Source organism: Microcaecilia unicolor, chromosome 4 (assembly GCF_901765095.1).
Source record: "Microcaecilia unicolor chromosome 4, aMicUni1.1, whole genome shotgun sequence".
In the NCBI taxonomy this organism is placed as follows: domain Eukaryota; kingdom Metazoa; phylum Chordata; class Amphibia; order Gymnophiona; family Siphonopidae; genus Microcaecilia; species Microcaecilia unicolor.
This window is the reverse complement of record NC_044034.1, coordinates 366,136,342-366,164,071: the sequence shown is the minus strand read 5'-3', so window position 1 is coordinate 366,164,071 and position 27,730 is coordinate 366,136,342. Positions and strand designations below refer to the sequence as shown.

At 46.2% G+C, this 27,730-nt stretch overlaps 1 protein-coding gene across 1 annotated transcript in view; it reads left to right on the top strand.

The window, feature by feature from the left end:
* The window catches only part of LOC115468160 (cytochrome b-245 heavy chain), an 82,481-nt gene that overhangs the window by 14,272 nt on the left and 40,479 nt on the right, over nt 1-27,730 (top strand). Inside the window, exons 4-9 of the mRNA XM_030199704.1 lie at nt 6,070-6,154; nt 10,587-10,732; nt 12,856-13,046; nt 20,109-20,235; nt 21,629-21,721; nt 24,610-24,863. Coding sequence (XP_030055564.1) covers nt 6,070-6,154; nt 10,587-10,732; nt 12,856-13,046; nt 20,109-20,235; nt 21,629-21,721; nt 24,610-24,863 — 896 coding nt within the window. The remainder of the gene's footprint in view (nt 1-6,069; nt 6,155-10,586; nt 10,733-12,855; nt 13,047-20,108; nt 20,236-21,628; nt 21,722-24,609; nt 24,864-27,730) is intronic.

Below are 27,730 nucleotides of genomic sequence, written 5' to 3'. Positions count from 1 at the left end.
TGCCTGGATCCGATTACCAGACACTTTTAGCACCCTGAAAAATATAGCAATGGCTTTACTCACAATTTTTCCCTCTACGTACTTTTGTGAAACCTTATTCTCAACGTTAAATAATATCAAAACCAACAAAAGAAACAGATTGAAAGATGAAGTTAGTAGCTTGGGCTTGAAGTGTACAAAATACCAACCTTCAATTGAAGATTTAGTCAATGAAATTCAGCAACAAAAAAGTCACTAATAGGCAGATTAGTTAAAGAATTCCCCCTCCCCCTCACTTATCTTAGTTCACGGCACCCCACACAAGTTAAATAATATCAAGACCAACAAAAGAAACCGACTGACAGATGAACAAAGAAGTCACTAAGCAGGTAAGTTAAATAATTAGGTTTTGGTTTATTAAATACAGTTATATATTACAATTATACATTTTTGTTATTTAAACTATAAATATCGCAAAATTATGTTTTTTTTCTCGAAGTGACACACCACCCGAGTTATGCTCGGTTTTTTGGCGAATTTTGACACACCAAGCTCAAAAGGTTGCCCATCACTGTCCTACACCCTTGCTGTAGCATTCTAATTTTGTGGACAGGTTCTGCCAATCCTAGGCAAAAAAAAAAAAAAGCAGCCTTAGTCTCCCAACTGGTTATAAATTAGCATTTTACATTGATTTAACTGCTGTAATTAGTGGGAATAGTTACATTTACAAAAGGAAAATTATATTCTAGTGGAATCTGATTGTTGAATTAATTTATTTATTTGTAGCATTTGTATCCCACATTTTCCCACCAATTTGCAGGCTCAATGTGGCTTACATTTGCCGTAGTGGTGGTTGCCATTTCCAGTTAACAGAATTACAAATGGTATTGCATAATGTGCGTACATACATGGTAAGGAATAATACATTATGGTATTGCATAAAGGTTCCTGAGTGATAGATTAGATTGTAGCGTATGTTAGGTCATCAATTATAGAGAGATCGTTTCGACATAAGGATTAAAGTGGTATTGCATTAAGGTGCGTATATACATGGTAAAGAAGAATACATTATGGTATTGCATATAAGTTCCTGAGTAATAGATTGGTTTGTAACCTTTGTTAGGTCTTCAGTTATAGAGAAATCATTTTCGACATTAGGGTAGAAGTGGTAGTGTTTGTTCATGAATAGCAATGAGGTTAGTCAGTCAAGTGATAAGAGTTCGGTTCTGTCTCGTTCGTGATCAGTCTTATTGTTTGGGAATTAGGATGGTTGTTTATGGTATGCCTTCTTGAACAGGTCAGTTTTCAGTAGCCTTCGGAAGATAGCTAGGTCTTGCGTTGTTTTTATGGTCTTCGGTAGTGCGTTCCATAGTTGTGTGCAAATGTAGGAGAAACTGGTTGCGTAAGTGGACTTGTATTTTAGTCCTTTGCAGTTGGGGTAGTGGAGATTGAAGAATGTGCGTGCTGATCTTTTTGCGTTCCTGGTAAGTAGGCCTATAAGGTTTGACATGTAAGTCGGGGCTTCCCTTCCCCGTGTATAATTTTGTGGACCACGGTGCAGACTTTGAACGCAATTCGTTCTTTTAATGGAAGCCAATGTAGTTTTTCTCTTAGGGGTTTGAATTTATCAGACTGTATCATTTTGATGGCCCCACCCACAGAACTTTTTTTTGATACAGCACCTTTTAGACACTTGACATTTGAGGCTGGCACAAAAGATGTTTAAAGATGTTTTTTTGAGGGTGGGAGGGGGTTAGTGACCACTGAGGGGAGTAAGGGGAGGTCATCCCCGATTCTCTCCGGTGGTCATCTGGTCAGTTCGGGCACTTTTTTGTGCCTTGGTCGTAAGAAAAACAGGACCAGGTAAAGTCGTCCAAGTGCTCGTCAGGGGCGTCCTTTTTTTTCCACTATGGGTCGAGGATGCCCATGTGTTAGGCACACCCAAGACCCGCCTTCGCTACGCCTCCAAAACGACCCCGTGAACTTTGGTCATCTCCGCGACGGAAAGCAGTTGGGGATGCTCAAAATCGGCTTGTCTTCCCCTACTGTGGTGATATTTAGGTCACTGTGGGTTATGTGGAGGGGCATATATCGAACTGGGCGCCCAAGTTTTCCTGAGGATGTCCTCGCAGGACGTCCCCGCAAAGGGACGGGGAAACCCGTATTATCGAAACAAGATGAGCATCCATCTTTCATTTCGATAATACGGTCGGGGACGCCCAAATCTCAACATGTAGGTCATCCTTAGAGATGGTCGTCCCCAATTTTCGGCGATAATGGAAACCGAGGACGCCCATCTCAGAAACAACCAAATCCAAGCCATTTGGTCGTGGGAGGAGCCAGCATTCGTAGTGCACTGGTCCCCCTCACATGCCAGGACATCAACCGGGCACCCTAGGGGACACTGCAGTGGACTTCAGAAATTGCTTCCAGGTGCATACTGTAGCTTCCTTACCGTGTGTGCTGAGCCCCCCAAAACCCACTCCCCACAACTGTACACCACTACCATAGCCCTTAGGGATGAAGGGGGGCACCTACATGTGGGTACAGTGGGTTTTGGAGGCCTCACATTCACCACCACAAGCGTAACAGGTGTGGGGGGATGGGCCTGGGTCCGCCTGCCTGAAGTGTACTGCACCCACTAAAACTGCTCCAGAGACCTGCATACTGCTATCATGGAGCTGGGTATGACATTTGAGGCTGGCATAGAGACTGGAAAAAAATATAATTTTTTTTTTTAGGGTTGGAGGGGGTTAGTGACCACTGGGGGAGTAAGGGGAGGTCATCCCCAATTTCCTCCGGTGGTCATCTGGTCATTTAGGGCACATTTTTGTGGCTTGGTCGTAAAAAAAAGGACCAAGTAAAGTCGTCCAAGTGTTCGTCAGGGACACCCTTCTTTTTTCCATTATCGGCCGAGGGCGCCATGTGTTAAGCACGCCCCGTCCCGCCTTCGCTATGCTTCCGACATGCCCCCGTGAACTTTGGTCGTCCCCATGACGGAAAGCAGTTGAGGATGCCCAAAATTGGCTTTCGATTATGCCGATTTGGGCGACCCTGGGTGAAGGACGCCCGTCTCCCGATTTGTGTCGAAAGATAGGCGCCCTACTCTTTCGAAAATAAGCCTGATGGTAACCCTATGCTCATGGGTGGGAGGGAAAGAATGGGAGAAGCTGCTAATTTTGTATTGTAGCAGAGTATGGAAGAAAATGCATCTTTGTTATTTTTACCAGTATTTTCACTGCTTATGGAATCTGGCTTTCTTGGGGGGGGGGGGGGGGGTCAAGGTGACTGTGTGGCAGGGTGCAATGCAAGGCTGGAGGGGGGCAGCATTTTATTTTTGACGTCCTGTCATCCTCTTTTTGTCTCTGCACATATGGTAAGTGTAAGCCTACCCTGAGCCCCCCCCTCCAAACCCTCTCCCCAGGCATCTCTAAGTCAGAAAGCAGGAGGGATGTCCACTCACTCCTCCTTAAGCCACTGGGGAATGTGCACCTCCTCTACCTTTATATTGGGTACAGTCCAGCAGGAAATACATTTCTATTTCTGTTTTTATGTTGTTGAACTGCAGGCAGAGTCTTAATTCTTGAGTTTCCAAGTCCGTTTTCATCTGCATGCTTCTATTTCTCATTTAGTGTATTTAGTGAGGGATTCTGCTGTAGAGATCTGTAGCAGTCTGGCCAGTGGAGTTGCTATGGGTGGGCCTGAGTGGGCACAGTGGCAATGCCACATTGCTCTCTTCATCCCCTCTCCTCAAAGGTGTTTGTGCTCCTGTCTCTGAACCTCCTTCCCTCCCCGGTGTTGGTTCAGGTGTCATCAGGGCCTGCAGCGATTCATTCTCGCTGCTTGTGCCAGCCCCACAGGCTTCCACCTGCCACGTTCCATCCGTGAGCAGCTTGTCCCATTCTCTCCCTCCCATCCATGTCAGCGAGGGCAGGACACGGCAGATGGAAATCTGAGGGGTTGGCGCAAGCAGCGAGAATGAATCACTGCAGGCGCCAAGGATGCCTGTATCGACACTGGAGAGAGACAGGGTTCATAGACAAGAGTGCAGATGCTGGGACGCTGCGGGGGAGAGGAGAGGAGATGTGGGGGTAGGTGAAAAAAACATCTGTGTTATTAAAAAATATCTCCAGGAAGATATTTGTAGTGTGGTGGTGGGAGGGGGGCACGTGCGAGTGGAAGGGGTTCATCCAATTTACCTCTGGGCCCATCCAAAATACCAAGCCTGGCTACGCCTCTGCGGTCCGGCTCGTTCTTCTTTCCAAGTAGAAGGTGTTTTGCTGTTCTAGACCCCCATTGTAATATTTGCAGTGTTGTCTTTTCCTAGTTACAGTTGTTGCTGTTTACTTTTTGGAAGTTATGGTAGGTTTCTGCACAGACATCGATTGTGTTTTCGTGGGGAATTCCATTGCTTTGCAAAGTGCTTGATGTTTAAATAAGTTTTGCAATGTCACTTTTATTGACACGATACCAAGGTTTGAACATTCTTTGAGTGGTGAGTAGGGAAGGGGAAGTACCTTAGTTCTGCCGCACCGTTCCTTAAGGAAGTTTCTGCGGGCGTGGAGTGGTTCTCTATAAAACTGGAGTGTGGCTGTGTATTACAGTTTTCTGACTCTCTCTGTATTTTTCCACCTTCCATAAGAATACAGTAACTTCAGGATTTTTAATCAAGAGTTTTGTAAAACAGTGGTTCTCCAACTGGGGGGCATGGGCTGCGTCACAGAGGTTATGTTGGGGGGGGGGGCACGAGATATTTACAATGAAGTAACTTTAAAAGTAATTAATTGTATTTTAATTTCTTTTTTTTTTTTTAGAAAAAAAAGCTACTTTTGTCAATTTTTTATACGATGTGGGGCCTAAAAATGTATTGTGGTGAACTTAACATAGTAGATGACGGCAGAAAAGACCAGTATAGTCCATCCAGTCTGCCCAGCAAGATAAACTCATTACATATGGTACCTGATCTCGATTTATCTTTGCCGTTTTTAGGGCAAAGACCATAGAAGTCTGCCCGGCACTGGCCTTGTTCTGAAATTTCTGAACCTGTTGTCAGAACCCCTGAAAAGCTCCACTCCAGCCCATCCAAATCTATTCAGCCTCGATCAGGGCACAGACTGTAGAAGTCTGCCCAGCACCAGCTTTCCTACCTAACCTCCACTAAGCTTCTTTGAATCTGATCCTTCAGGATTCCTTTGGTTTGTCCCACACATTTTTGAATACCGTTACCATTTTTATCTCTACCACCTCCCGCAGGAGGGCATTCCAGGTATCTATCACCCTCTCGGAGAAAAAATACTTCCTGACATTATTCCTGAGTCAGCCCCCTTTCAACCTCAATTCACGTTCTCTGGTTCTACAACCTTCCCATCTCTGAAAACGTTTGAGCGTCTATATCATATCATGTGTTTTCTGTGCAGAAAGATGATCATTTAAATTTGCATACTAGTGATTTAGTACATAAGTACATAAGTATTGCCATACTGGGACAGACAGAAGGTCCATCAAGCCCAGCATCCTGTTTCCAACAGTGGCCAATCCAGGTCACAAATACCTGGCGAGATCCCAAAAAAGTACAAAACATTTTATGCTGCTTATCTCAGAAATAAGCAATAGATTTTCCCCCAGTCATTTTAATAATGATCTATGGACTTATCCTTTAGGAAGCCGTCCAAACCTTTTTAAAACCCCGCTAAGCTAACCGCCTTTACCACATTCTCTGGCAACGACTTCCAGAGTTTAATTACACGTTTGTAATCTGCTATGGATAATGGCAGAATAGGAATTGTATTAAGTGAAAATGAAATGAAAATCTTCTGCGTGCATTGCCCGGTCATAAAGTTGCACACAGATGTCATGCTACCCCTATGCTTTCTGCACAAACTTTCTGCATCAGCCTCTCAGGCAGGTATAACCGTGACACGTGTAAAGCATGAATACAGCACAGACAGCTGAAGCCTGGGTTCAGGAGAGTTTATGCGTTAAAACAGAAGTTGCTTTAATAAAAGGGACACATACTAAGGACACTCTTAAGGTGATGATGGCTGTTCTTTTAATAGCAGAAATAAGAGTTTTTCTTGAATTCCGCTGTAGTGCTGTGGACGGAACATCAGGAGACAGCTGGACAGAAACCTCACATTTCATAAGATGGTGGCCTGGATGATCGCGCTCCATACCAGTAAGTGACTTAAGCAGTTCTACGAATCACAAGTGCACTGGCTCTTCCCGTCCTTTGGATTTGGGAGGGGGGGGGGGGGCAGAGCAGAAGGGAAAGACCCCATCATGCTTCTCTGAGAGTCTGAATATGCTCAGGAGACAGTGGCAATGGGAGCGAACGCAGGTGGTGTGACGAAAAAAGTGATCACTGCCCTCCTCCCTCCTTCGTCCTTCCTCCTCCATTGCTCTTTCTACCATTCGCCTTCCTTCCTTCCTTCCACTACTCTCCATTTCTTTTCTAGAGTTCCCTTATCTCTCGATCACATTCCCTCCACTCCTTGCGATTCTCACCCCTCCACCTCAATTGCTCCCCCGTCCTCTCTCTCTGTCTTCCTGTAACTGATATATCGCCCCCTCCAAGTTCCTCTCCCTGTCTCTTCTGTGCTGTTTTCTCCATCTTCCTTTTCTCCCCATCTCTCCTTCTCGCCTCCATACTACTACTACTACTTATTTCTATAGCGCTACAAGACATACGCAACGCTGTACACTTGAACATAAAGAGACAGTCCCTGCTTGACAGAGCTTACAATCTAATTAGGACAGACAAACAGGACAAATAAGAGGTAAGGGAATTACTAAGGTGGGAATGATAAAATACGTGTTCCTACCTAGGTTTTGGTATGAATTGCTGGGTCTCTGTAGAAACAGTTCAAAAACAAAAAGAAACTGGTCAACACTAATCAATCAGAAACAAAAACCAACCACTGTGACTGAACCAAAAATATTAACGTTAGAGAATACTGATTCAATGGAAAGGAAAAGTCCTCAGACCCCAATCCACAACTTTAAATGTTCTCACAGATCCTTTCGGAGCTTCTCACAGACATAAACACCTCCCGTCGACCATTTTTTAAGAGGTCAATAATTGATTCATGTAATGGTTCCTCTTTGGAATCTTTACAATGATGCCCCTCTCTAGCCAAGTCCTTATCCTCCCACAATCTCAACCCATTCATATACGCTGACGACCTTACAATCTACATTCCGTTCAAAAACAATCCAACTGAAATCATTACCAAAATCACAACCGGCATGAAAATCATGGAAACCTGGGCTTTAGCTTTCAAGCTCAAACTGAACAGGGACAAAACACACTGCCTGATTCTCTCATCTCCATACAACACTACACAATTCGAACCAATCAGCACACTAGACACAATCCTCCCCATCGCAGACAAGTTGAAGATACTAGGCATCATCGTAGACCGGATCCTATCACTCGAGGAACAAGTTAAAATCACTACAAAGAAAATGTTTCAATCTACGTGGAAACTCAAATGCATAAAACAATACTTCCCCAGAGATGCTTTTCGTAACCTAACCCAGACTATGATCTTGGCCCATGTAGATTACTGCAACAGCATTTACGCAGGGTGCACAAAACAAATCCTAAACAAATTGCAAACTGCACAAAACACAGCAGCAAGACTCTCCTCTTCGGAAAATCAAGATTCGACAGTGCCAAACCCCTCCTCCTGAAACTACATTGGCTACCAATCAAAGATCGAATAGCCTTCAAGATCATCACACTGGTATACAGGATTATATTTGGCCTCTCACCAAGCCATATGACCAACCTAATTGACTTACCAATTCGCAACATTAGCAAATCAGTAAGATCCTACCTTACCCTTCACTTCCCCTCATTCAAAAACATCAAATACAAATCGACTCTCTCAACTTAGCTTCCCCTACATCAGCACCAAATCCTGGAATGCACTTCTCAAAACCCTGAAAATGGAAGAGAAGTACCTAAACTTTCGTAAACACCTAAAGGCCTACCTATTAAAAAAAAAAAAAAAAATCCCAGTTGAACTGACACAACACACAGAGAGCTGAATGGATCCCACCAACCAACCGGATAGAAATAAACGGAATAGGCCCAACTCAAACCACAACCATCTCAACTTACTTAGATTCAACCCTTCTCCCTAGCTAACCTGTACCATTTAACACTCCACCACACTGAAACATCTAAGGTACCCACCCTAAGGAACACCTCAATGAAAGACTTCCCAAGACTCTTGCTGTCCTCCCCCCCTCCATGAACTTCTAACTATACGTGACACATTGTAACCGTTGCATTTTACCATGTAAGCCACATTGAAACTACCAACCAGTGGGAAAATTTGGGGTAGAAATGCAATAAATAAATAAATAAATTCACAAATGTTGAAAGTTAAATTCTAATCCCCGCTTACTAAGCCGTGCAGTTTAGGCAACAGGGGAGTAAATCTAGAGAGAATTTTTTTTTAATTTTGAACTTTGGACATTGGTTTTCAAATATTGACCTCTTAAAAAATGACTAGTGACTGGTTACTTGGAGCTGAAATATTGCTACTTTTTAAGGTTTGTATGAATCGACTCTAATTTGTAAATGTTTATGGGTTAATAAAGTAATATCATGTACAAACTCCTTGATAAACCAGATATGGGGAAGGAAAGCTTAATTTTTGATAGTGAGCAAACCAGGGGCGTAGCCAGACACCCAATTTTGGGTGGGTCTGGGCCCAAGATGGGTAGGCAGAAGAACTCCACCTTGTCCCACAAGTGATTTGGTCTCTCCCTCTCGCCTGCATGCCATATAGAGGGGCATTTTAGAAAGAAAGGTCCAAGTGTTGTGATTTGGACGTGCTTGCAAAACGGCGAAATCCAGGGGCGGGGAAACCCGTATTTTCAAAACAAGATGGACGTCCATTTCGAAAATACCGTCAGAGATGTCCAAATCCTTAAATTTGGACGTCCCTAGACATGGACGTTTCTGACTTTTGGCGATTTTCAAAACCAAACACGTCCATGTCAAAAACGGCCAAATGCAAGCCATTTGGTCATGGGAGGAGCCAGCATTTGTAGTGCACTGGTCCCCCTGACATGCCAGGAGAGCAACTGGGCACCCTAGGGGGCACTACAGTGGCCTTCATAAAATGCTCCCAGGAACATAGCTCCCTTACCTTGTGTGCAGAGCTCCCCAAAACCCACTACCCCGAACTGTACACCACCACCATAGCCCTTACGGATGAAGGGGAGTGGCCTAGTGGTTAGGGTGGTGGACTTTGGTCCTGGGGAACTGAGGAACTGAGTTCGATTCCCAGCACAGGCAGCTCCTTGTGACTCTGGGCAAGTCACTTAACCCTCCATTGCCTGCCGCATTGAGCCTGCCATGAGTGGGAAAGCGCGGGGTACAAATGTAACAAAAAAAAAAAGGGGGGGCACCTAGATGTGGGTACAGTGGGTTTGTAATGGGTTTTGGAGAGCTCGCTCTTTCCTCCACAAATGTAACAGGTGGGGGGGGGGGGGGGGGATGGGCCTAGGTCCGCCTGTCTGAAGTGCACTGCAGTACCCATTAAAACTGCTCCTGGGACCTTCATGCATTATCATGGACCTGAGTATGACATCTGAGGCTGGCACGACATATTTTTAAAGATGCTTTTTTGAGGGTGGGAGGGGGTTAGTGACCACTGGGGGAATAACGGGAGATCATCCCCGATTCCCTCCGGTGGTCATCTGGTCATTTCGGGCACCTTTTTGTGCCTTATTCATAAGAAAAACAGGTCCGGTTGAAAACGTCCAAGTGTTCATCAGGGATGTCCTTGTTTTTTTCGAATTATGGGTCAAAGATGTCCAAGTGTCAGGCATGCCCAAGTCCCGCCTTCGCTACGCCTCCGACATGCCCCCTTGAACTTTGGACATCCTTGCGATGGACTGCAGTTGGAGACGTCCAAAATCGGGTTTCGATTATACCGATTTGGACGACTCTGGGAGAAGGACGTCCATCTTCAGTTTTATGCCAAAAGATAGACGTCTTTCTCTTTCGAAAATGAGCCCAATGGTCTCTCAAACATCCACCCCTCCCCTGCATACCTTTTAAGTAGCAGATTTTCACTGGCAACAATCAGCATCTAATACACACTGCTCATGTTGGCCCCACAACCTTCCATCTGATGCAACTTCCTGTTTTCGCATAGGCGGGAATACATCAGAGGGAAGGCTGTGGGGCTTTTGTGAGCGTATGTATCAGTTGCTGCAGGCGAATATCTGCTATTTATAAGGTATGCAGGAGGGACAGTTGTTGGGAGTTTTCGGTTGGTGGGGCTTGGGGATCCCTGCCAGTCACATCATAGGTGTGCTGCTACTGGGTGGGCCTGAGCCCAAGGTGGGTGGGCCTGGGCCCACTCGGGCCCACCCTTGGCTATGCTACTGGAGCAAACCTTCCACCAAATATCAGGGTATGACAGGATGAGCTGGATTTTCTCGCTTGTGATGATGTTAGATGATCCATCTTCTTTCGTTAAAAATACACAGTTTTTGGAATGACTGATTTACAGCCCAGTACATCAGATGTCATACATGAGAGGCTGAGCAACTCTTTCGTCTTTTTTCCCTCTCCTCCCCAGCTATTCACACCGCTGCACATTTGTTTAACGTGGAGAGGTGTGTGGATGCGCGAGCAGAGGCAAACGGAACCATTCAGGCTGTGCTCTCTGACCTCGAGGACAAAGAAGGTGAAACCTACCTCAACTTTGTCCGATCCAAAGTCCAGGTAAGCGCCTTTCATGAGTGTTCATTCACTCTGATTTAATGTATGTTCTAATGATACCTAATCACTCCTAATGCAAGTGGCTGTTGTTCTGGTGATTTCCCTGCCTGGACCTTCCAAACTAGTTGCAGAAGGTATTTCATGAGAAAGTTTCTAGACAAATTTAGGCATGTAAATATTTGGGACTTATTTGATAGCCCAACAGATTTGTCAAAGGGCTTGTGAGCATTACTGAGACGCGGAGGCACTGATCTTTAGATGCTGGAGGATTTGAATCTGACTAGGACAGAGTAGTTAGATATAGGGGACCAGTCTTCCAAAAAAAAAAAAAAACAGGCAGGAATGTAAATAACTGGAACTACATTAGAGGCTGGCTGAGGGGAGATATGATAGAGGTCTATAAATTAATGTGGAGTGGAACGGGTAGATGTGAAGCATCTGTTTACTCTTTCCAAAAAGACTAGGACTAGGGGGCATACAATAAAGCTACAAAGTAGTAAATTTAAAATGAATCAGGCTACTTCCACACTCCACTGAACGGCCAAAGTTGGGAACATAGGATACAGACCCCAGAATATCACTGTCTCTCCTGTTTAGTACCACTCCCATGATAATTTCATGTGCAGCAACATCAGGTTCTTTGAATTAATGCCAAGGATTCACTAAGACTAATTCTCTAGACACAGAATAGTGGAAAAGCCTTTGTAAGCCAGGACCATCATCTTCTTCCGTAAATCCACAACGCTTTTTATATTATACACAGTGACGTACCGAGGGCGGGGTGGTGGGTGCAGTCCACCCCGAGTGCACGCGGCAGCCACGTGGCTGTCAGCTCCGCTGGTTCCCCGCTCCCTCTGCTGTTACTTCCTGTTCCAGGGCAAAGGGAGCGGGGAACCAGCGGAGCCAACAGCCGCGTGGCTACTCCCAGCAGGTAGGAAGAATGCACTGGGGGGGGGGGGGGGGGAGAGCTTGGAGGTGATGCGCCGGGGGGGGGGGGGGGGGGGGTCTGCAGCGGCGATCTGTCCCGGGTGGCAGCCAACTAAGGAATGCCACTGATTATACATACACGCTTCTACCAGAGAACTAGAAGGTCAAAGGTCTATGCTGCTCACAAGCTGGAATCTGTTATAAGTCAAAGCCTGGCTCAAACATGCAGAGCATTGATGAGTATTGGTGGCATAGCCACAGGTGGGCACTGGTGGGCAAGGCCCCCTACTTTGAATTTAGGCCCACCCAGCAGCAACACACATTTTCCAAGTAGCTGGCAAGGATCCCCAAGCCCTGTTAGCTGAAAACCTCCTCTTCCAGAATTCCCAGGCCATCTGACCACTATGGAAGTCACAAGCGCACTCCCAGCTGCTGTCGTTAACACTCCCTTTGCACCACCGACTTCCAGTGTTCAGGCGACCCAGGGGTTTCTGGTAGAGGTCTTCAGCTGGTGGGGCTTAGGGATCCCCAGCAGCCAAGGCAGGGGCATAGCCAGACTTCAGCGGGAGGGGGGTCCAGAGCCCAAGGTGAGGGGGCACATTTTAGCCTCCCAGGTGCCGCCGACCCCCCCCCCCCCCCCGGCGCTGCTGCCACCACCACCACCACCACCACCACCAACAACAACTTTGACCCCCCCCCCCACCGCCGACCCTCTTTACTCCCCCTCCCACTGCCAACCCTCCCCCGCCGCTGCCTACCTTTGCTGGCGGGGGACCCCAACCCCGCCAGCCCAGGTCCTCTTCTTCTGGCGCAAGGCTTCATTCTGTTTCTGACGTTCTGCACATACATACAATGTGCAGGATGTCAGACTCAGAAACAGAATGAAGCCTTGCACCAGAAGAGGACCTTGGCTGTTGGGGATTGGGTCCCCCACCAGCAAAGGTAGCCCACAGCGACGGTGGCGGCGGGTGGGCGGCGGGAGTTGGGTCGAGAGGGTCATCAGCAGGGGGGTCCAGGGCTAAATATATGGGGGCCCAGGCCCCCATGGCCCCACTGAGCCAAGGTATTTAGGGAGGGTGGTAACAGGGCTGGAGAGGAAATGTGCGGGGCCACCCAGAAATTGACTGCTGATTACACTACTGATGAATCCACACTGTGATGTGCATTCATAACTAATGCTGTTATTCCTTTTGGATCAGAACCCCACAGGTGGCTTAAATGTGGCTTTTACGTTTCTGGCGGGGCTCACAGGAGTCGTCATTACACTGGCGCTCATATTAATAATTACTTCATCCACGGAAACCATTCGGAGGTCGTACTTTGAAGTCTTCTGGTTCACCCACCACCTCTTCATTGTTTTCTTCATTGGCCTTGTCATCCACGGAGTCGGGTAAGTTCTGTTTGCTATTACTTTTAAAAGGGTCTGACACTCATTTGGATGGTAGAGGACACGAATTGAGGTTGAAGGGAGGCAGACTCAGGAGCAATGTCAGCCTAGCATTTCTTTACGGAAAAGGGTGGTGGATACGTGGAATCAGGGGCGTAGCTAGGTGGGGGCCACAGGAGCCTGGGCCTTTGCAAATTTCGTCCGGGCCCCTGGTTTTGTTGGTGGGGGTCCACAGCCCCCGCCAGCTGAAGCCTTCTTCAGCGCCGGTCTCTGGCGCAGCCGCGTTCGCTGTCTTGTTTTTTCTTCTTGCTGATGTCCTGTGCACGTTCCTTTAAGTGAAACTGAGCCCAGTTTCACGTAAAGGAACGTGCGTGCACAGGATGTCAGCAAGAAGAAAAAGCAAGGCAGCGAACGTGGCTGTGCTGGAGACCAGCGCTGAACATAGAAAAATAAGATGATACCTTTTTTATTAGACTAACTTAATAGATTTTTTATGGTTTATCATTTTTATTCAAAATCAGTATCCTGTACATATATCACTATACAACTTTGTCACTTGCATTCACAATAACAATTCCTTATTTATTACAGGTAGTGTGAGTTTGCCGGAATCTACAGAAACAAATTATTTTTCTCTTTTATTTTGTTTTTTTATTATATTCCCTCCCTTCCCAACAAACCCCCCCAACCTTTCCCCCAATAATCCCCTCCCTCTCCCTCCCTTCCCTCTCTCCTGTGTGAACAACACTTAAGACTAGAAATTCAACAATCTACTTCTCGCAACCGGGGTCAATGTATTTAATAGCGGGCTCCATATATTCTGGAACCGCAACCCTGTCCTGGAGCTAAAGTCAACCACTCCCATCCTCTCCATCCGCATCATCAAAATCATTCGTGTCCGCCACTGAGAGTATGACGGGTATTGACTGGTCACCCATTCAGACAAAATCACCTGCATGGCAGTCACAGTAGCCCTGTATACAAAAGCTGTGAATCCTTTTGGTATTGGATGGATAAACACCGGGTGTCCCAGCAACAATCCCGAATTACATGCCCATCTGGCTCGCCAAATAGAAGAGACATATTGTGTAAGCTGTTTCCAAAATTTAGCTATGCCTCTGCATGTCCAAAGCATATGCCCCAAGGTGGCTCCAGCTTCCTTGCATTTAGGGCACTCCCCCCACGGGGAGACCCCCATATGAAAAGCCCTCCTGGGGGGGATATAGAGTCTGAGTGCCACTTTATATTGAGTCTCCCAATGCGACATCATGATGGTATGTCTCTTCATAGTCAAAATATAAGCTTTAAATTGCGCTACTGTAAGATCCAACGGAATATCCTCTTTCCACTGCGTTAACAACTTTACAAAATCAGGTTCCGGAACAGTATCCCTGATATGTCTATGATGGAATTTTAGTGGAACCCGTTGTTGCGCTGTTAGAGAAAATGCCGAAGCCAGCTCTTCTTGAACATCTTCAGCTAAATCCTCCCAGGGTAAGGACTGTATGTAGTGTTTTAGCTGACCATAATGAAACTCATCTGAGGGGAGCAGATCAAATTCCTCCCGGAGCTCTTGGAACGGCTTTATCCGTCCTTCAAGGGTAACTGCATGTAATAGGTATACCATCCCTTTACGCTTCCATCTTTGAAAAGCTGGGTACAAAGTTCCAGGTGGAAAGGCGGGATTCCCACAAATCGGCAGAAATGGGGTAGTTTTTGATGAAAATTTGTGCAATTTACAAACCCATTGCCACACCGCTTTCGCCGACCTCAACATTCCTGTCCGCTGTAGTATATATGGTAGGGAAGGCCCCGCTGTATGTAAAAAGGCACTGAAGTGCGTCTCAGGATATAGCTGCAACTCTATATGAGTATCCGAATAATCCTGGGTTCCACGAAACCAGTCATTTATATGACGCATTCCACTTGCCACCGTCATATATTTAATATTCAGCAAGCCCAGGCCTCCATGCTCCACCGGGACAGTTAACGCTGAGTAAGACAGTCGTGGCTTTTTCTTTCTCCAAAGGAAGGTTTGCACCAATTTTATCAACTTCTGTTCGTCCACCTTTTTTAGGAACAGTGGGAGTGATTGGAAAGTGTATAACCACCTGGGGGCCATCACCATATTAAATAGCGCAATTCTTCCCATGAGTGAGAGTGGTAGGTTCCCCCAGGCCTCCAACTGTTTGGTAGTGTCCTGCAACAATCTCTGCACATTCTGCCCATAAAGTTTTGTTAGATCCCTGGTGACAGTGACTCCCAAATATTTCAAAGAGTTTTGTGTCCACTGTAATGGGAAAGTCCCCAGCCAATTTATCTGTTCTTCTGGCAATACTGGCAAGGCCATAGATTTATGTAGATTTAGACAAAAACCTGAGTAATTCCCATACTGTTCAATTTGCTGCAACAATCTTGGTAAGGTCCGTGGGGGCTCTCGTAGGATTACTAACAAATCATCTGCATAAGCTAATATTCTGATATCCTGCCCTGCTAATTTAACCCCTTGGAGATCTGGAGCCAAAGAGACCATACGCAGTAGAGGTTCCAGGGTCATGATAAACAGCAAAGGGGATAGGGGACAACCTTGTCTAGTACCACGCTGTATTGCAAACTCTGGTTCCCGGACACCATTAATGAACACTCCCGCTTTGGGTTGACAATAAAGCGTTTGAACTGCGTACATGAACCAGCCCTCTATACCCATGGCCGCCAGTGTCTGGTACATGAACGTCCACCCAACCTGGTCAAACGCCTTTTCAGCGTCTAAACTTAATACCAGGGTGGGCGCCCCATGTTGTTGGCTGATCGCCATGGCCATCAAAGTTTTCCTGATATTATGTACGGACTGGCGGCCTTTCACAAACCCCACCTGTTCGGGACCTATCAATGATGGTAGATATTCCGCCAACCTCACAGCCATCAGTTTTGCCAAAATTTTTGTATCAACATTTAACAGCGAAATTGGTCTATAGGATTCAACATTGTCTAAGGGCTTCCCTGGCTTGGGTATTAAGGTTATGAGCGCTGAATTTGCATACTGTGGGAATTCCCTTTTTTCTACTACCTCCCGGTAGTATTCCAGCAGAGATGCTAGGGCCTTCCCTGATAGTATTTTGTAGTACTCTCCTGAAAATCCATCTGGCCCGGGAGCTGACCAGAGCCTCAATGTTTTAATCACAGCTTGTAATTCCGTCATTGTCAAAGGTTTATTCAAGTTCCCCAACTGTTCCCCTGTTATTTTTGGGAGCTTTGCCTGTGCTATATATTGTTGCATCTCTCGCTCCGTGGGAGCTTGCCTTGCTTTATATAGGGCTGAGAAATAATCTGTGAATGCTTGCCCAATCTTTTGACGGTCCGTAATTAAGTTCCCTTTTTTATCTTTCAATGCAGTCACTGTCCTCGGGGCTCCTGAATTTTTTATTAAGCGCCCTAACATTCTACCTGCCCGATTGCCATATTTATGTAATTTGTATTTGTAAAAAAGGGCCGATCTCAATTCCTTTTCATGTAATAGACTATTCAGGGCCACCTGTGTAGCCTTCAAATTTTCCAAAGTAACCATTGTGGGGTGATGTAGATGAATTCTCTTAGCCCTCTGCAACTGGCGCTCTAAATTCAATATGCCCACAGCCCTCTTCTTATTCTTAGCACTACAATAAGCTATAATAGCTCCCCGGATGACCGCCTTAGAGGCCATCCAGAACAGCTCGGGCTGATGTGTGGCATGCCATTTATTATGTTCTATATAATGAGCCCAGTTCCGCTGCACATGTGACCGCAACCGTGTGTCATGATATAGGCCCGCCGGGTATCTCCACCCTCTCTGTCCCGTAGTGTCTGTGGTAACTTTAATATCTGTCCATATCATAGCATGATCTGCCACTTCTTCTGGGCCTATATGTGCTGTGTCTACTAGGTGAAACATGTTGCGGGCTAGCAAAATATAGTCTATCCGGGCAAACGTGCCATGCGCCCTTGACCTGTGCGTGTAATCTTTCTCTCCTGGATGATAAATCCTCCACGGATCTACCAGATCAAGGGTCTTGGTGAATGACTGCAATTCTCTAGCTCGCACTCCTCTATACTGAGAATCCTTTGTGCTAGAACAATCTTGTCGGGGATCCAGGACTGCATTGAAATCCCCAACCACAATCAATTCTCCACCGTGACTTTGCAGGCATTTCCCTGCTAGGTTGGTGAGGAAGGAAGCATCATGATTATTAGGCCCATATAAAACCAAAAGCAACAAGGTTCTCCCCGCTAACCAAACCTTCAACATGATATGGTCCCCCCGGGCCCCCCTCTCCAATACTGTAGCTTTATATGGGAGTCCCTTTCTAAATAGCACCGCCACCCCCCCCCCTACGACTCTGTGTTGACGCTGCAAATACTTCTCCTACCCAATGTTTTTGTAGTTTAGAATGTTCCAGATCAGTTAACCGCGTCTCTTGTAAGCACGCAATATCCGCTCTGTGTCTCTTAAGTGCAGAGAGTATCTTAGATCTTTTAATTGGGGAACTAATCCCACCCACGTTCCAAGATATTAGTCTAACGGTCATCCTTTAAACCACCCCATTTCCAGTGTCCATGCTGCGCCCCAGGTTTTACAGGTCTCCTCAGCTCCAAGACCCCACACTCTAGAACGAACTCTAAAAGTACCTCCCAGTTCCATAATACACTTCTCCCGGTTCCCATGTAATAAGTTCCGCTTCTCTTTAGTGTCTAATACTTGTTCTCGTAATATAAACCCTTCTCCCTGAACCCCCTCAATCCCCCCCCACCGTTCTAACCCTTCAGCCAGATTCCCAGGCCTAGCCCCGGAATTAGCAAGAGAGCACCTAGCGTGTCGAGAGCCCCCAACTCCTATATATGGCACATATTTATAACTATAATTACTGCAACATTTGGCATTTTTGATATCTGGTCCCCTTTATATTACCAGCATCTTTAGTCTCCTTCTAGCATGCCTTGATCTCGGAGGCTTGTTTTTGCTTCTTCCAGTGATTTAAAAGTCTGCCATTGTCCTTGAACTTGCACTTTCAGGGAGGCTGGGTACTGCAAAACAAATCGGACTTGCTTTTGGGCCAGCGATGAGCATATAGGGTGAAATTTACGTCGTCTCTCCTGCACTCCCGTTGAGTAATCCTGAAAGATCAGGATTTGCCGTCCTTCATGTTTTAATTCACCTCTACGTATCTTAAATCCCTGTAGGACTTCCATTTTATGACGATAATTGAGCAGCCGCGCAACCACCACTCTTGGTCGCTCCTGATTTTCTCTGTTTCGGCCAATTCGATGTGCCCTTTCAATGACCAACTGCCCAAAAGAGTCTGTCAAGGCCAATTCCTTAGATAACCATCCCGTGAGCCAATCCACCAGGTTCTTGTCAGGTATTTTCTCGGAAAGGCCCACTATCCGCACATTGTTCCTGCGGGAGCGATTTTCAAGATCTTCCAACTTATCCATGTGCTCTTGAAGCTGCCGCTTTACCTCCCGCAGATCTGTGCTGTAGCCTTGCGAATCATCTTCCAAGGCGGACACCCTGGTCTCTACATCCTCCATTCGGGTTTCCAAACCTTCTATTTTCGTATTGTAAGCGTCCAACTTTAAGTCTAAAGCGTCCCATTTTGGCTGCCAAGCATTTGCAACTGCAAGCGTTAACTGTTCGAGTTGCGACGCTGTAAAATTTTGGTGCGCCGGAAGCAGGTCCTCCGCCATTTTCGGGTCTGGCGCTGACACTTTACTTTTCTCTTTTTCTTTTTTTCCCGTTCGTAGCGCCATTCCGGTTGGAGACTGTCTAAGATATTTGTCCATAAAGGTACGCCAGCTTTAAATTTTTCTTTTTAATCACTCGTGTTGCAGTATTCAAGCGATTTCTGGAGCGAGGGCCCAAGAGCTAAAGCAGCGCACGTCCACTCAGCTCATCACGTCACGTGCTCTCCTCTTAATAGATTTTTTAATTAACTTTCCAATGTAACCCTTCTTTTAAAGGGTTACCTTTGAAAGCTAATCAAAAAATGTATTAAGTTAATCTAATAGAAAAGGTATCATCTTATTTTCTTTTCTCTGTTTTGATTTATTTCTATTTATTAACATTGAGTGAAGAAATATTTTCACTGGTTTCTTTTAAATGTACTTCTTAGTAACTTCATTGCTTGCCCCCTAGCCCTAGTATTTTTGGAAAGAGTAAATGTTTGTCTCCTGACAATTACATGCTGTAGCATTTTAGAGAGTAATTAGAGAATAGCCATTTATGTCTGTGAATGTGCTCTTATGTGCATGCAACAGAGGAGGACCGGCCATTTGGGCAACCGGGCAGTGCCTGAGGGCCCAGAGGCTCTTCCCGGATGCCCACTGCACACTACAGCCCTCCCTGGTTCTACCTTTAAAGGCGTGCTGCTGGTGATCTAGTGGCCTCTGCGGGAGGGGGGGGGAGGGTGAGGAACATGTTCTTTCCTGCCCATTGTGCTGTCACTATTCCCCCTGCCCAGCACCACCGTATTTTAAAAATGGTGGCCCAGACTCCTTGCAGAAGTCTCACAAGACTGTCGAGACCCGTGAAACTACTGTGGGAAGTCTCGGCCGCCATTTCGAAAACATGGTGGCGCCAGCAGGCAGAAAATAAACATGCTTCTCCCTCCTTGCAGAGACCACTAGACCACCAGGGCCCTTCAGGTAGGACCGGGTCATCGGGGGGGGGGGCGTCGGCTGTGGTGGTATGGGGGCAGCAGTGCAGTGGTGGGGGGGGGGGGTGTCAGGCAGCAGCCAGGCGGGGGGGCCCAGACCACTCTCAGTCCGCCCCTGGCGTGCAAGCTAATATTCGATAAATTTAAGTGCACAACAGGTATTTAAATGTAGGCGACCTGTTACAAAGCAAGGGGTTGGCGTATTTAAACATTTGGTATTTTGGAAGAGTGCTGTAAGAACGTCCAGGAACAAACAGGAAACAGCGATGCCCTGAAAGTCAACTGTTTTTGTGGTGTGATTTTCTAAAGATATAGTCAGAACTTTGGCAATAAAAATACTCATTCATTTTCTCTGATGAATCTCTTCAATTTCCAGGCTCATTGTCCGAGGACAGACTGAAAAGAGCCTGGGAGAGCACAATATAACTCTGTGTACAGACTTCACTCTCTGGGGACGCAACAGTACCTGTCCGAAGCCACAGTTTGCTGGAAATGCCCCCGTGGTAGGATTTCTTTCATTAGTGAGTTTAGGGCTGATGGGTTCAATTTTCAAGTTTATTTAAGACCTTCTATCCTGCCCAACAGAGCAAGCCTTCTGGGCGGCATACAATCTAAAAAAGCAGAGCTACTCGATTCCAGTCTTCAAGGTTTACAGGATATTCACAATGAATATGCATGAGAGAGATTTGCATGCACTGCCTCCTTGGTATGCAACAGGGCCACCGAGAGACTGAACCGGGCCCGGGGCAGGGCCACCGCCGCTCCCCTCCCCCCCAGATCGTGGCTGAAATACCTCGTTGGCTGGTGGGGATCCCGAGGCCCCGCCAGCAGAAGATGTCTTCTTCCAGCGCTGCTCTTCTGCCGATCGCCTGCCCCTGCGGCTGCTTTTTCTCTCAGGGCATGCTCGGTTTCAAAACCGAGCATGTGCACCCGATAGGAAAAGCAGCCACTCAGCTGGGCAGAAGAACAGCGCTGGAGGTGCTCCTCCAGGTCCTCCCCAGCCTCCAAGGGGGGCCCAGCCGCAGCGCTGGAGTTTTCTCTCTCCTGCTCCTGTCGGGACATGATCACTCCAAGGGGGGCCCGGCGCTGCAGTCCCCGGTCTCACTCGTTCGCCCTCTGCCCTCGCGGAAACAGGCAGTTACATCAGATGAGGGCGGGACACAGGGAGGGAAGGCTCGAAGGGAGGTGAGGCTGCAGCGCTGCCGATTTCAATGCAGGGGGCCCGGTGGCGGTCGATGGAGCCGAGGGCGGGTGGGTGAGACTGGGAACTGCGGCGCCGGGTGGCCTGAGTGGTGATTGGGGGAGGGCGGGGAGGTGGCGGTGGGGCCGCGGGGGCGGCCTTGCCCTGGGCCCGGCTCAGTCTCTCGGCAGCTCTGGCCGCTGCTGCCATGCTGGACCTTCCCCTCCAGCACATGCTCAGTTGTGCAGAAGCCCGCCCCACCATGCACGGTCAGTGTTATGGAAAGTGAGCATATGCTGGCCCGGCCTGGTGGTGGCGGCCAGGGGAAAGTGCATGGCACAGGTGGAGGAGGAGGAGTGGAGGAGTGGCCTAGTGGTTAGGGTGGTGGACTTTGGTCCTGGGGAACTGAGGAACTGAGTTCAATTCCCACTTCAGGCACAGGCAGTTCCTTGTGACTCTGGGCAAGTCACTTAACCCTCCATTGCCCCATGTAAGCCGCATTGAGCCTGCCATGAGTGGGAAAGCGTGGGGTACAAATGAAACAAACAAACAAACTTCCACTGGTGGGTTTGGGAACCCCCACCAGCCAATGCAGCAGACATTGGGAGGAGCCCAGAACCCCACCCCCCCCCCACCCCCACAGCTACATCACTGGGTGAACCAACCTCTTCATGTTTTACTGTATTGTTACTCACTCACATGCACTTTCTCTGCAGACATGGAAGTGGGTTTTGGGTCCTATGATTCTGTACGTCTTGGAGAGGTTGCTGCGGTTTTGGCGATCAAATCAGAAGGTTGTCGTCACCAAGGTACAGTGGTTTTGTCCAGTGTCCTGTCCCTCTGTTTTACGCTTGGTCTCTTTCTGTGCATTTCTGCATGTTGAGGATTGGATGACCTTTTCATCGGGCAGAATACAGTAGATGTTAGCTTTTGCCTTCTGCAATTCAGCATTTCCTGGGGACACGTTATTCAGGTACTAAGCAGACTTCTGAGGCATAAGGAGTTCAGGCTCCTCTGGGTTTATTATTAATTGTTCCCAGGACAATTCCCTTCAACTTCATTATAGATAGGGCTTCTGATTTTAGGTTTGAACTGATGAAACACTGATAAAACACTCAAGGTATGACAAAAAAAAAAGGTTTGAAGGGGGCTTGAGCCCAACGTGGCGGGTGGGAGGCCTTTGAATCCCCCTCCCCCCGTGGCTACGTCACTGAGTTACACATTAAGGTACCACATTTATTTATTTATCTATCTATCACATTTGTACCACACATTTTCTCGCCTATTTGCAGGCTCAATGTGGCTTACATCAAATCATAGAGGCAATCGCCAACCCGGTAAATATACAAATACAATATAGTGTAGTGATCAGGGAGCATCAAAAGAACAGGGTACACAGGGAAAAAGGAGGGAAGGTTAAGAATGTCCAAAATGGTCCATTAATTTGCTGTGTTGTAGGATGTAGGGATGTATGTTGAATCCTTGGGATAGGCCTTTCCGAATAAGCTGGTCTTGAGTGATTTCCTGATTAGATTTTCCAACTGGTTTTAAGACATTCTCCCAGTGCCTCTTTTCAGCCAATGGGCTCTTAGCCAGCTTCTGATTGGTGGGTGAAGGAGCCCATCTCTGTTCTTCCAATCTGGCTCTTTTGGCCTTGAAGCTTTCTCAGTCCCTTTGTCTGGATGGGATAAAGGTCTGCTATTGACATGGCATAAGTGGGCGCATTTAAATGTTGGCATGAACATGCCAGCTTATGCTAGTATTCTGTAATGGAATGTGGGCACCCAGATGCCGTCGTACAATTAGTACTTAGTGCTCTGCAACTTGGCACCTAACCTTTGGTAAAAAAAAAACCCAGTCAAACAGTAAGGCAAATGGATGAGTCTTCCAATATGTAATCACACGTACAATTAGTGGGTTCTGATAAGAACAGCCACACTGGGTCAAACCAATGGTCCATCCAGCCTAGTATCCTGCTTCCAACAGTGGCCAATCAAGGTCACGAGTACCTGGCAGAAACCCGGTTAGTAGCAACATTCCATGTAGAACTCCAAAGAATAGCAAGATTCTGGAATCCTAAAGAGTGACAAGATTCCATGCAGAAATCTCAGAGTAGCAACATTCCATACTACCAATCCTACAATAAGCAATAATGTAACAATTATATTTGTATGATTCTATTTACGTTGTATAATGATTTTGTTCATGCCAATTTATGTTTTTATGATGCCATTTATTTTATATAATTATATTTTTAGGTTGTTTTTTTTGGGATTTGGTATATTTATGTATTGTTTACTGACCCCTGAGGCAGGCTTTTTCAAGCTGAAACATGGTCCCTTTTTGCTCCTTAATAAACTACATCCTTGAGAACCCACCAATTGTATGTGTGATTAAGCATTGGAAGACTCATCCATTTGCCTTACCGTTTGACTCTTTATTTTTTACGGACCAGTGGCGTAGCCAAGGGTGGGCCCGGGCCCATCCATTTTGGGCTCAGGCCCACCCAGTAGCAGCACACCTATGATGGCAAGGATCCCCAAGCCCCAGCAGCCGAAAACTCCCAACAACTGTCCCTCCTGCATACCTTATAAATAGCAGATCTTCGCCTGCAGCAACTGATACATACGCTCACAAAAGCCCCACAGCCTTCCCTCTGATATACTTCCGCCTATGCGGAAACAGGAAGTTGCATCAGAGGGGAAGGCTGTGAGGTCAACTTGAGCAGTGTGTATTAGTTGCTGCTCGCTGCCGATGAAAAGCTGCTATTTAAAAGGTATGCAGGGGAGGGGTGGATGTTTGAGAGACCATTGGGCTCATTTTCGAAAGAGAAAGACGTCTATCTTTTGGCATAAAACTGAAGATGGACATCCTTCTCCCAGAGTCGTTCCTCCTGCATACCTTGTAAATAGCAGATCTTCGCCTGCAGTGAGTAGCGACTGATACATACTGCTCAAACCAGCCCCACAGCCTTCCCTCTGATATACTTCCGCCTATGCGGAAACAGGAAGTTGCATCAGAGGGGAAGGCTGTGAGGTCAACTTGAGCAGTGTGTATTAGTTGCTGCTCGCTGCCGATGAAAAGCTGCTATTTAAAAGGTATGCAGGGGATGGGGGGGATGTTTAAGAGACCATATGGCATGCAGGCGAGTGAGGGAGAGACCAAATCACTTGTGGGACAAGGCGGAGTTCTTCTGCCCACCCATCTTGGGCCCAGGCCCACCCAAAATTGGGTGTCTGGCTACGCCCCTGTTACGGACTCCGTAAGGTTTCTTCTGTTCCTCCATTTCGGTGGTTTTTTTCCTTTGTACCTAACCTTTAGCGCCATTTATACAATTATTCCCTTAGTGTGGGCGGATGTCTGCTGAAATCAGCTGGCTGGAGGGAGCAGTGAATTCTGAGGCAATGGGGCTCCTATTGGTTTACTCTGATTAGCCAAAGGACTCTCCGAGATCAGAATTCAGCTTCGGAATAGCCAGCAATGTATATCCTCTTCATCGCTGTACGAGTTGGGCAAATACGATAACGCAAATGATTATTAATTCCACAATGTTTCCTAACGTTGCATGTGTTACACGCTCATTTGTGGAACAAGACCACCGAAATATTTCATTTCCACACTGCTTCTGTCTTTCATTTCCTATCGATTTATCGATCACAGCATCGCCATCTATTTGTTTTCTTTCTTCTCGAATTAGGTGGTTACTCATCCTTTTAAAACGTATGAGATTCAGATGAAGAAGAAAGGCTTCAAGATGGAAGTAGGGCAGTACATTTTTGTCCAGTGCCCTGCGGTGTCCCACCTGGAATGGCACCCTTTTACGCTGACTTCGGCCCCAGAAGAGGACTACTTCAGCATTCACATACGTATTGTCGGTGACTGGACGGAGGGTTTGTTTAAAGCCTGTGGATGTGATAAAACTGAATTCCAGGAGGCGTGGAAACTGCCAAAGTAAGTCAAAAGTGATTTGGCGTGAAGAGATGCCATTGAGCTGCTTTCAAAGAATAAGGAAATGAAGAACTCAATGGAGGCTTGTGTGTAGGCACGATGGCAAAATCGCACCATCAAAAATATGTTGCGAGGCTAGAGAGGGATGCTGGAGGAGGTCCAGGACCAGGATAAAATTTGGCAATGGAGCAGGAAGGGTGAGGGGAGAAGAAGCTGATGGGGAAGGTTGAACGTGCGAAGGGGAGGGGGTAGAGTAACGACACTGGTGCCTACTGATGCCATTAGAAAGACCCTACATCCCAAATCGTACACCTCCCTGTTTACAAAGCTGCTAGCTGCCGCACGGCAATGCTGACACACAGCTCATTCAAAGTGAATGGGCTGTGTTGGGATTAGCACACTGACAGTCGCTAGTAGGTCTTTGTAAACAGGGGAAATAGTGATGCCATTAGAAGGACGCTACAGCCCAAATCATCTAGTGAGTACCTAGGTTACTCATTCTAAAGTATTTGCAGTTTCTTGAGGTTTCAGGTAGGATAGTGTCTACCAATGGTTTCTTACCAGGCTAAAGAGCCAAATTGTGGACTTAATGTAAGTAGTTTTGTTTACTTTATTTTTTTTCACATTTTAGGTAAATTTTAGTGATAATGAAAGGTGCCTGATTAGTTACTGAAGTCCTTTGTTTTCAATATCCACAGAGGAGAAAATAAAACAAATTGGAGAAAATATTTCTTCACTCAACATGTAATTAAACTCTGGAATTCGTTACCAGAGAATGTAGTAAAAAAAAAAAAAAAAAGCAGTTAGCTTAGCGGGGTTTAAAAAAGGTTTGGCTGGCTTCCTAAAGGAAAAGTCCATAGACCATTATTAAAATGGACTTGGGGAAAATCCACTATTTCTGGGATAAGCAGTATTAAATGTTGTGTACTTTTTTGGGCACTTGCCAGGTACTTGTGTACATAAGTATTGCCATACTGGGAAAGATCAAAGGTCCATCGAGTCCAGCATCCTGTTTCCAACAGTGGCCAATCCAGGTCACAAATACCCGGCAGGATCCCAAAAATGTACAAAACATTTTATACCGCTTATCCCAGAAATAGTGGATTTTCCCCAAGTCCATTTAATAACGGTCTATGGACTTTTCCTTTAGAAAGCCGTCCAAACCTTTTTTAAACTCCGCTAAGCTAACCGCCTTTACCACATTCTCTGGCAACGAATTCCAGAGTTTAATTACACATTGAGTGAAAGATTTTCTCCGATTTGTTTTAAATTTACTACATTGTAGCTTCATCGCATGTCCCCTAGTCCTAGTATTTTTGGAAAGCGTGAACAGACGCTTCACATCTACCTATTCAACTCCACTCATTATTTTATAGACCTCTATCATATCTCCGCTCAGCCGCCTTTCATATCTCCATCAAAGTGGTTTATGTATTATTGTTTTTGAAAATATTTTTTATTGAGCAGTTACCAACTTAACATGTAGAGTATTTATTTTATTTATTTATACATTCTTGTATCCCACTATTATCCAAAAACAAGTTTCGGTTCAAAGTGGCTCACAATTTACATTTCATTACATTGCAATTTACATTTTGGTGAAGTTACTATAGGGTTTTCCAGTGTGGGGAGGGCATTTATAGTTTATTCAAGGAGTTTTAGGAGAGTTAAATTGAATGTGGTGGGGGTGGTTAGCTTAGCAGGGTTTAAAAAAGGTTTGGATGGCTTCCTAAGGGACAAGTCCGTGGACCATTGTTGAAGTGGACTTGGGGAGGGTCCACTACTTGTTTTCTGGGATGGGCAGCATAAAATGTTTTTACTTTTTTGGGATCTTGCCAGGTATTTGTGACCTGCATTGGCCACTGTTGGAAACAGGATGCTGGGCTTGATGGACCTTTGGTCTGTCCCAGTGTGGCAATACTTATGTACTTATGTAAACAAAGGCAGCTTTTGTATTTAGTTGTAGAGCTTTGGTGATTTTTCCATATGGATTTAGAAGAAGTCGATTTGGAGTGGAAAGTGGTGGTCACCCTGGGGCCCTTTCAGTAAGCCACGTGGGCGCCTATGTGCTCCCGACGCACGCCAAATTGGAGTTACCGCCCGGTTACCACGTGGCCCTTGTGGCAATTTCAATTTTGGCACGTGTTCACTACGCACATCTGAAAAATAGTTTTTATTTTTTGACGCACACCAGCTACGCGTGTCAAGTGGAATTTGATGCGCATAGACCATTACCGCCCAGTTACCGTGTGAGACCTTACCGCTAGGTCAATGGCTTGCGGTAAGGTCTCAGACCCAAAATGGAAGCGCGGCAATTTTCATTTTGCCGAATGTCTGTTTTCGGCAAAAATAAAAAGGCATTTTTTGTAGGTGTGCTAAAAAATAATTCTGTGTGCATCCAAAACACGTGTCTACACTACCGCAGGCCATTTTTCAGCGCACCTTAGTAAAAGGACCCCTCTGTGTTTAGTTGTAGAATTTTTCGAAGACGTAGGATTTCAGTTCTTCGCTGAATTGGACAATCATGATGTTTCTTATGGTTTTTGGTACCGAGTTCCACCATTTGGAACCCAGGGAGCTGAAGCCTGCTGTGTAGATGGTTTTCTAGATGGTGTCTTTGCAGTTAGGAAGACGTAGGAGTAGGTAGTTTCTGTTTTCTGGATTTGCGTTCCTTGGGGATAGTTCGATTAAGTCAAGCATGCATTTGGGTGCCATGCCAAATAGTATCTTGAAGATTAGTGTTCTCGCTTTGAAAATTAGTCTTGCCTTGATAGGTAGCCAATGCAGTGTTTCAAGCATTGGAGTTATTGATAGGTAGCCAATGCGGTGTTTCAAGCATTGGAGTTATTGATAGGTAGCCAATGCTGTGT